This window comes from Haliotis rubra, unplaced genomic scaffold (assembly GCF_003918875.1).
Source record: "Haliotis rubra isolate DU_JTF1 unplaced genomic scaffold, ASM391887v1 Scf2400, whole genome shotgun sequence".
Taxonomy (NCBI): domain Eukaryota; kingdom Metazoa; phylum Mollusca; class Gastropoda; order Lepetellida; family Haliotidae; genus Haliotis; species Haliotis rubra.
Genome location: NW_025766449.1, coordinates 1 through 11,134, shown reverse-complemented (window position 1 = coordinate 11,134; position 11,134 = coordinate 1). Strand labels below are relative to the sequence as shown.

The 11,134-nt window shown below is 40.4% G+C and overlaps 1 protein-coding gene across 1 annotated transcript; it reads right to left on the bottom strand.

The window, feature by feature from the left end:
* Positions 1-5,767: 5,767 nt before the first annotated feature.
* Positions 5,768-7,177, bottom strand: LOC124278730 (S-antigen protein-like). Its single transcript, XM_046714496.1, has 3 exons — positions 6,670-7,177; positions 6,357-6,603; positions 5,768-5,809 (listed from the first exon to the last, which is right to left on the bottom strand). The coding sequence occupies exons 1-3, from the start codon at positions 7,175-7,177 to the stop codon at positions 5,803-5,805; spliced, it is 762 nt and encodes a 253-aa protein (XP_046570452.1). The 3' UTR covers positions 5,768-5,802.
* Between the last annotated feature and the right edge of the window lie 3,957 nt (positions 7,178-11,134).

The following is an 11,134-nucleotide window of genomic DNA, read 5'->3' as shown; positions in this document are numbered from 1 at the left end:
CATGCAGGTCATCTTCAGTGACAAGACGTCCCAGTATTTCAGGCGGAAGGGTAGAAGAACGAACACCTACTCTCGGCTCACTTCTAAACAGGGCTCTGAAAGGTGACTGTTTGATTCCAGAGTGATCCCTGCTGTTTTCCTGGAACTGCACAAATCGTAGTCCACTCGGCCAGTCAGTTGTGGCATTGTCCGCTAACCAGGCAACTAACATATCCTTGATGTCACAGTTAAGACGTTCTACAGACCCCTGGCTTTGAGGATGACGAGGCTTGCCATGTACAATCAACAGATCTGGCCACATTTTCCTGTTCTCATTGCAAATTGAGCAAAATCTTCATATCAGGAAATGTGTAAAAAGATCAGGCCCTCAAATCAGGAAATGTGTAAATATCCTGGAATATTTAGGAAATGTGTAAATTTACTGAGTGAATCAGGAAATGTAGCCATTTGCTAAATATTCCAGGAAATTTACACATTTCCTGATTTGACACATTTACTGTAACATATCTGCTTCCTTGCTCTTGATAGTCCATCTACAACCATTCTTTCAATATACCGTACACCAAACCATCCAACCATGATCTAATGAAGATCCCTTTTATTGAACTTAAATGGTCTTAATCTATTCTTTTCCAAGTTCCTCTAACTTATGTAAATAGCTTCAAAAGACCCAATACGTTGAGCTCTATTTGATGCAATATATTCTCCTCCTCTACAATTTTGTACAGTTTTGTATTATAAGTTCTGTCTTATGATGTGGCATCTAGAATCTGGATTCTAGAAGTTATGTACTCAGCTGTATAATTTCTATTGCTGGTTAAAACATGATTTTCCCCAATAAGTCTTTAACCCAAGATCTTGAAAAGTAGTGGAAGGTGTGTTGAATATATACATCAATAATTCTTTGAGTATGAATGTCATAAATGTATTCTAGGCGAGATATCACTCAGTGCAGCAACCAGTGGTTTTAACAATTTAGCAAAGACTCTTAGAGCCAAGCTTAACCACTATGCCATTCACGTAAATTGATACAGTGTACTTCTCCTACGGAAGCGCAAGTCTTCAGCATGTGTTTGGGCTCAATAAAGACTCTTAGAGCCAAGCTTAACTACTCTGCCACATAGATATATAATTGACTCAGTGTACTTCTCCTACGTAAGAGTTTTGAGTGAATAATGATTCATCCTTGAAATCAATTTATATCGTTTCCATGTGTATTTTACATTTTTTTTAAATGAATCTAAGGTTTCCATCATACAATGACTGTAATTGATAAACACAGTATGTATCTTTAGCTTAAAAATCAGTCATGATTTATTAGTGTGTTATTGTCTGATAAATATGTTAGAGCATGTTGCCCTTCTTCTTTTGTGGTCAGCTCGATTATTCCTGAACATAATATTTCTTCTATCTAAATCAATACGTTTTCCCTATCTGACTGAATCGGTTTAGGTTCCTGTTACAAATGGGGATGTGTGTCAGATGAGAATTTTAAACCTCTAACTATCCCTACGGCGTGATCATCAGAAGTGTTTATTCTACTGCACAAATTTCTATGCTGTAAGCACAAGTTCAACCTTCGCCCCTTTTGTTCAGGTTTAATGATCGGTGATAGAATTCCTCGACTTTTCTGCCAACCCATTGCATGCAGCTCACTTCTAATTGTCTCCTTACAGACAGCCACAGTTCCTCTATCAATCATATCCAGCCTTAAGTTTTCTAAACTCCTTCGTTTGTTTTTAGAAACAAGAATACCAAGCCGCCTCCTGTCACCAACAGTCAATTTTCTGGGCCTACCTGCGCCTCCCTGGTGCTCAGTGCCATATCCATTTGCAATATTTTTCAAAACACGATAAACAGTGGACAAAGGGATGCCTGTTCTACTTGAAATCACTTTAGCTGATCTGATGTCCTTGTTATAATACTCTAAAATCAACTTCCTCTTCTCTATATCATCCATCGGGGGTGAAGCGTAGATATATCGCCGCAAAAACGTGATTTAAACGTAGCCAATCGGCCAATACTGGGTGAACTCGTATCAACAACGGGTGCTCAATCGCAGTGTTATCGGTATTTATACGTAAGTCTACAGTTTCTTCATCGTCCATTACGTAGGTTTACCGTAGATACTGCGTAGAAAAGGAAAATATTAACAAAATCTGGCCGATTGAGAACGATAACATCGTAGGTGACGAATCGGCACTAGTCGGGATAGTCTTGATAGGTCGTAGCCCAGTGAAATGGGGGCATAAAGGACCATGTGATGTCCTGAAGGATGACGTCCATCTGTTCCACTCAGGAACTAGCTTGTATTCAATTTGAACTTAGTCCTAGCAAAGGATACACATATGCGTGATACTTAAAAGTGATGGGGATCTTAAGTAATTGACGTGGAACTGCCATTATGAATTGCCTGTTATTCAAAAGCCAACGAGATTATACTGATCTGATTGAAGTAGCCATGACAATACCGCCATGCTCCGTGTCATTACGTCCACCACGCCAGCTGATCGATACATGAACTATACAAAATGTAGGTTGTATAGTATTCACTGTTCTGTTAGGTGTATGTCTTCTCCTTTTACAGATAGCCTTTTGTTGAATAATTTGGAAATAAACATTGAAATAAATAATAAACATCTTAGTATTCTTTCATTATTTTGTGGACCATGTGGCTTTGTGGTCGGAATGTGCGATGTAGTGGTTACCGAGTGACACATCTACAGAAAAAAATACTCACCAACATTGAAAACGCACCAGACTAAAATTGTCCATATTTTCATCAAGATGGACTTTAGCATGACAATAATCAATGGATATGACTAACATGAAGTCCAAGGGCATCAACATGCAGACACGCCATGAAAAATGTGCGAATTTCATTCTGACATCATGCATACTTTGACCTTAAAAGCAGGTGTATGAGAAACGATTCTCATTGCTTTGCTAACGATAGCGAATTGAGATGCCGAGGTTAACACCTCACGAAAGAGAACGTGCATGAGTCAGGTTGGCACCAGCAGCAGGGATATTGCTTGACAACTTGGACTTGGCCACTCCACCATCGTTAGGCTTCATAGACGACATCAGCAGATAGGCAGCACCCGTGACCTTCCACGACCTTGACAACAAGTGAAATGGTATACTTCTCTGTGATGTTCATGTAATTTTGCAGGTCTACCTCTTACTTAAAAAGTTTCTGATTACTTGTTTTTAGGAAAGATAACACAATGTAATTCTTAATTGTCTGATTCACTAATGTCAACTACAACTAAATAAAGGAACACTTCTATGTCTAGTCATTGTTTGTGTCGTATCAAGTGTTTGCAGAATACTTTGCAGATGGTATTCCACCTTTTAAAGGCTACTGTTTGATTTAAATGGATATTTGATATTGGAATACCCTTCACTCACAATGAATTGGAGATTTCGCGGTGGTCGAACTGACTAAAGCACCAGGCTAGTGATCCAGCGAGCTTGAGGTGACGGGATCGAGCCCACCTGTGACCGGGTGTAAAAACCTTGGAGTCAACTTTGTTGTGCAGACTCTTTCAGTGTTGTCACAACCCCTAGTGTACAGTACACAACCCTGTGCACTTAAAAGAACCCACGAATACGTTGGTATATGACCAGATGGTGGCCATCTGAATACGTGCAAACACCCAGTTGCGGGTACAGCAACGTGCAGTAAACTTGGACAAAGTACTGTGACTATGTGTCCCAGTCCACCCAGCTGTGAATGGGTACCTCGTAAGGATGGGAATGCCACAATAACTCGGTGCGCCTAGTGGCTGCAAGAGTTGTATGCTCCCCAGGGAGTTGAGATTGACAATACGATGTGCCGTTGAGATTGACATCCAGTGAACGAAGGAAAAACAAAGCCCCTTTGAGCAGCTGAGATGAGCTGGATATCGGCGTTATACAAATGTTAGGTGAGGTGAGGTGAAACTGGGTTTCACGTCGTGCTTGAGAATATTTCGCTCATATGACGACGTACATGCGTGTGTATGTGTGGCTGCTTGTACTAGCCCAGACTGAAGCTGGTTTTATAGTGCTAGCCCACTGAGATACCATGCCGCAGTGAAGCATGAATACCCCACTCAGACGAATTATACTGACTCCGAGCCGACCAGTCCTTGTTGTACCCATTAATGCCGAGCGCCAGGCTGGGACCAACAAGTACCATATTTTAACGTCTTTTGGTATGCCGCGGTCGGGGATCGAACCCGCGACATTCCGCTCTCCGGGCGGACGCTCTAATCAATACACCACGGAGGCGGTCACAAATGTATGTATGTATGTATGTATGTATGTATGTATGTATGTATGTATGTATGTATGTATGTATGTATGTATGTATGTATGTATGTATGTATGTATGTATGTATGTATGTATGTATGTATGTATGTATGTATGTATGTATGTATGTATGTCTGTATGACTGAGTTGTGGTTTTACGCCGCGTTTAGCAATATTCCAGCAACATCACGGCGGGGGACACCACGTACCCATGTGGGGATTCGAACCCGGGCCTTCGGCGTGACGAGCCAACGCTTTAACCATTAGGCTACCCCACCGTCCCATGTATGTATGTATGTATGTATGTATGTATGTATGTATGTATGTATGTATGTATGTATGTATGTATGTATGTATGTATGTATGTATGTATGTATGTATGTATGTATGTATGTATGTATGTATGTATGTTTGTTTGTTGTTTAACACCGCACACAGCAATATTCCAGCAATATGGTGACAGCCTGTAAATAATCGAGTCTGAACTAGACAATCCAGTGATCAACAGCTTGAGCATCGAGCTACGCAATTGGGATATGATGACATGTGTCAACCAAGTCAGCGAGCCAGACCACCCGATCCCGTTAGTCGCCTCTTACGACAAGCATGGGTTGCTAAAGACCAATTCTAACCCGGATCTTCATGGGTCGAAGCAATGTGATAGGCAATTGGATGATTAAGGTCTCTTTGCACACTGGATGGGGGAATTTCCGAAGTTAAAGAAAAGGTGTTCTAAAAATTACAGGACTCAGGACTTGCTTGTGTTCAAATGTTTAAAGTAGAAATTGTTTGTGTGAGCCTTACTTCTACATTACAATTGTCGAAACATACACGTGTTCAAATCAAGGCCGGTTGTCAGTCACATGAACACATTGAATATATTTTAAGATTTAACTTTAAGATGTCTTAAATTTTTACACTTTAAACAAAAAAGTAAATCAAATAAAGTGAAATTAAGATTGCGAATCCTCATAATTTTACCTACTGAACATTTAAATCTCAGAATTTTATTCAACTTAGGATAACAGTTGTTTAACAAACGATCATAGTTTTCACATTAAATGAAATACCGAGAACAAGTAGGGTTGGTCTAAGTTAACGCTCATCACGTACTGCACGTGCATTTGTATCACTGTTCGCAACTACTGCGTTCACCCCCTTGTAATACAAACCAATAATAGCGATTAGAATCTATGATCGTTTGTTAAACAACTTTTATCCTAAGTTGTATAAAATTCTGAAATTTCCATTTTCAACTGGCAAGGTAAAATTATGAGGATTCGCAAACTTAATTTCAGTTTATTTGATTTACGTTTTTTGGTTCAAAGTGAAATTCATCAGTACGTTTTCACCACAACCAGGCTATAATACCACGAAGTATTCAAAACAATATATCTTTCTTCACACATCACGTTAAACACACATTATGACAAAACAAACATGCAAGAACTACACGTAACAAAATCGTTCAGTATATATATGTTTTATTTCTTTCACAGGAATCATCGTCTGAAAAGATGAGAAAACATGCGTTAAAACAGTAATACGTTTCATGGGGTTTTCACGCACATTGGTAACGTGACTGCAGGTTTTGATCAAAGATGCGTGACTTATTAGTAAGTCCTTCCAATATTCTGGTAATATGACTGGGGAAGGAACAAGGTGTTTTACATATTGCACCCATATGGATAACAGGACCGTACTTCAACATGACGTGCGAAACTTTTAACCACCAGGCTAGTCCACCGTCCCTGATCACAAATGCATGAACGGCTCTATATACAAGATACACTCAGACTCGTCTTGTCAAATAAGAAGTTGAAACATGTACATACTCTCTACTGTATAGTCATTTTGAAGCTTACCTATAGTTTGGCATGAAATGCATGTGGACCCGTTTTTTTGTAAATATCTCTTCATCCAATGACCCAATCGATCCCAAACTGTGCAAGTGGATGTTTTGTCAGACAACCTAATCACATTGTAAATCACCGAACAAGAAATATACATATGGAACTGAGCCCATAGGAAACTATCCTTGAATGTCAGTTAATACCTTCGTTGAGGTGGTCTTCCCGGCCTTTCTTCGGAACCATCAGATCCTTGTTCCTTTTGCCCTTCGGGGCCTTTGCCGCCTTCGCCTCTCTGACCTTCGGATCTTTCACCTTTCTGACCTTCGGAACCTTCGCCTTTCTGACCTTCGGAGCCTTCACTCCTCTGACCTTCGGAGCCTTCGCCTCTCTGACCTTCGGGGCCTTCGCCTCTCTGACCTTCGGGGCCTTCGGAGCCTTCGCCTCTCTGACCTTCGGGGCCTTCAGAGCCTTCACCTCCCTGACCTTCGGGGCCTTCAGAACCTTCACCTCTCTGACCTTCGGGACCTTCGGAGCCTTCACCTCTCTGACCTTCGGGGCCTTCGGAGCCTTCACCTCTCTGACCTTCGGGGCCTTCAGAACCTTCACCTCTCTGACCTTCGGGGCCTTCAGAACCTTCACCTCTCTGACCTTCGGGGCCTTCGGAGCCTTCACCTCTCTGACCTTCGGGACCTTCGGAGCCTTCACCTCTCTGACCTTCGGGACCTTCGGAGCCTTCACCTCCCTGACCTTCGGGGCCTTCGGAGCCTTCGCCTTTCTGACCTTCGGGGCCTTGTTGTTGTGCTTGCCTGCGTGGTCGGGATTCTCCCATACCCTCAGGAGGGGGAGGACAGCCAGTTGGTGGAGGTGGGCCCTCGCCTTCCCCCTGAGGGGGTCGCGACCAACATGTGGCAACAAAGGAGAGCGCAAGTAGTACCAACAAAGTCTTCATAGTGAGAGTGGTGGTCTTGTCTCGACACAGAACAGCTTTTATACACTTCCAGTCCAAAACCAGATGGCTCTTCATTACCTCTTACTAATTACCACTGAGGAGGCGGTATTGCGTACGTTGTCAGCGAGGGATTAAAACATTCAATTTAAAATATGTATTGTTCATAATAGGACTGTCCTTACGAAGACAAAGAGCGAAATAGAAATGTGATAATGAATAGCTTGTTATGTCAATAATAGACTGTCGCAGGACCACGTTTCAATCGACGATGACATGTCTTATTACATGATCAAATATGCTTTCATGGCATAACAAATTAACAAGGAAATAATGAATGCAAACATTTATTCCAAATCAACGTTCATTGATTTTAAACAGCTGTTGCGACGGGACGTATGATGAGGAATGTGTGTATTGCTAACGTCAGTGATATTCCAACTTTATTACACTGGTGTGCAAATAACAAGAGTCTGGATCAGACACACCAGTGCCTGAAAGCAAGAGCAACGACTAATTTGAATCGGACACCGGATACTTATTAGGCAGCTGACAAAAAAAAAAATCATATTTTCATGCTTTACTGCTGTAAGTTTGTCGAAGACTACATGCCGATGTGATAATGCTATACCTATGTTGTGCCTATATACCGCTTCAAATAAATGCCTCCTTTCGAAAAAAACCTTTTGAAATACTTAGTTTGAATCAGGGACACTTTTAAATGAAAGTGTTGCAACGTAAGATTCTTTTATAGGGAGTACTTATGTGGTCTATGTTATTTAGGCCTTTCCTGTATTTTCACGAATCCCCGGAAATTTCAAATTTAAAAATATCTAAAACAATACAGATAACTTAAATACATTCAACAAAATATCAACATATCTAAATGAAGAGTCACTTTTTACTGCTCAGATACTACCTCACTAAAAAAGAACGTCCAAGATATTGGTCTTTATTAATTAAGATAGAAGTTACATAAACAGACCCAGAAATATTGTCAATTACACGAGAAAATATGGTAACCAAAGTCGATAGAAGATAATATATGTGACGTAAAACGTTATCATCTACGTAGATGAAAGTATCTTCTACGTAGTTATAGGGCTTAATATATCTATCAAGTTTAAAGGCGAAACAATTAAATGTTGTTCAAAGCTTGAATTGTTTTCGTCCATAAAAGATTACTTTCGGCATCATAATTGCATTAGATTAATTGATGTCAAAATCTATATAATGAATATTGTAAGATTCCTCAGATCAAACCATAGACTTCAAGTAGAAACGGCAGATATCACAAAATACCAAGACATGAAAAGTTTTGCCCATTTAGTATTATCCCAAACGCTGAGTGTGCACATTTTATTCGGATTAGCGCACCAGTCATATTCCACAATATCAACTATTGGCAAAATGTTCATTTTCATGTAACAAACTCAATGTCTGTAATAAACGTTTTTCTCGCTTTGAAAAAAACGGAATTCCTTTTTCAAAGAAAAACATGTTGTTTAGCAACATCGTGTATAGATTGTATTGTTTTGTCTATACCATATACTGTTATATAATGTATAATTTAGTCATGTTTGTTCTCAGGGCTCTTGTCAAACAGTCGTTATCATGCTCTGTGCTAGTATAATGGGCCGGTGGACCTTGTACGCGAATAAAACATCGGCTATAGAGCATTATCTACCATATACATGACCTCCATAATAGATCACCAGAAGTTATATATAGGTCTGTCATTTACATGTATTTCTAAATAGATCTCCATATGTTGTATAGCTTCATCTACCATCTACGTGAACTTCAAATTATGGACATTCCAAAGTAAGTATTTGCATTCTGAAATTAAAAAAACTACATTTCAGTTAAAAAAATGTGGACAGTTGTATTTCGCGTTTTGTTTCTTTAAGAGACACACATAACAATCAGTTTCAGTATTTGCATTCTGAAACGAAATACCTTTCAATGAAAACAATATTTGATAATTAGTTTCTACGCTTTGTCCGTTTAGAGAACCAGATGACATAGCAATCAATTCCTTATATTTCCGATCTTTAGAGTCACATTTTAATCACCTAAGCTATGCTGATGATACAATGCAATGTTGACTCAATAGTAATTACGTTGAGTTAACAATACGTCAGCTGTCCTGCACTGGAAGTGTATAAATGGTGTGGTTTTGCCGGTACATCGCTTTCACAATGAAGAAGTTCCTGGTACTACGGGCACTCTGCTGGTCCAGTCCTCCTGGCGTTGGCCACCCACCCATCCCAGGATGCACAAAGGAAGATGACTGTCCTCCAATCCAGCTAATGTACACAAGCGCCATGGGAAGGTGACGATCCCCTCCACCAACCGGATGTCCTCTCCACTTCTAGAAGGTCAAGGTCAAGAACCAGGTGCTGGAGGTCCTGATGGAAGAAGGACAGTCTCCTCCACCCATGGACAAGCGTACATTCAGAGTGAGAGTATTCGTTCCCTCGACTTCACTTTATGATTACTTACGTTAACATTTATATGTACTTGCAAACTTTTCCTTTGCCTTCAAATGATGTCTAAAGACCAAATGTACTTTCGATTATTTTGTGATGCCTAGGTCCAATCTGAAAATATTAATGAATTACTGATCATATAGGTGAAGAATATAATACGTATATATATATATATATATATATATATATATATATATATAGGTAAGATAAGTAGCGGTATGATCTATGATAATTATGTATTGTAATTTCATTCGCAATGAAACTACCTGACTACGAAGCTGTCTTGCCAAAAAAAATCGTAGCTACTTAGGACTAAAATTGCGACTGCAATAAGATACATCTACCGCAAAGTTGTCTTACAATACAAGCTGAGAGGGCTCTGAGTGAGTGTGAGTGAATGAGTGTGTGAGTATAGTGTAACGCCGCTTTTAGCAATATTCCAGCAACATCACGGCGGGGGATAACAGAAATGGGTTTCACGCAGTGTACCCATGTGGGGGATCGAACCTTGGTCTTCGGCGTGACGAGCAGATGCTTTAACTTCACTAAAGCTACCCACCGCCAGGAAATGGCTCTGAAGTGAAGGAGTTAAAATAAACTGCAGGTTATCTAAACAAGTCATTCATTATTCAGAATTTCCTAACTGCAATTCATATATGAATTTGCGATGTTCATTTGCTTTTAAAACAACTTATTATAAGTCTGAAATTATGTGTTAATTATGTGACCAGGTATGTATTTATGAGTGAGTGGTGAGTAAGATTTTACATCGCATCGGCAATATTGCAGCCATATAGCGATGAGAACAAATGAGTTTATGAATCAATAGTAATGATAAAGGGGTTTGCGAAAAGGTGAGCGTATCTTGCCCCACCGGTGGCACCCATCATAAACACATGCAAAGTCTAGTCAATTCTTCATCCGGGATGAACGTGTGGTACAATCTGCAGCCATCAGTATCAGTTCAAGTTTCTCTCTGTGCAACATTTAGACAAGTTGATACTCGTGAGGATTCAGGTTAGAATTGATATTAGGAACCCATGCTTGTCATAGGAAGCGACAAACGGGATCGGGTGGTCAGGATCGTTGACTTGGTTGACACATGTCATCGGTTTCCAGTTGCGCAGATCGATGCTCATGCTCTTATGGATGTGGAAAGGGCATTGTATCACCATCAAGTCAGATCTGCGTGTGTAAGATATGGCTCCTCACCTTCACACTTCCGCCCCCGAATCTGTCTACCCGAAGAACGTTCAGACCAGGCACGTGTTTACAAGACGTTCATTTCGACTTCGGGAGACGTGACGTCATGTACCTTGTTGTTGAAGAAGAAATCGTGATTGATCACTGAACTTACTGTCGTTTCTCATTCCTGTACATTGCTGCTCCATTGCATACGTTTTCGTCGATGCGAACGTCTTCATACAGGTGTTGTGGGTCCAGTTTCCTCCGCGTCCTGTTTGTTTGGTCTCCTTCCTCAAACTAGGCACCTGTCCTACTGTCTCGGTGGGGTAGATTGATGGTTGAAGCGTTCGCTCGTCAC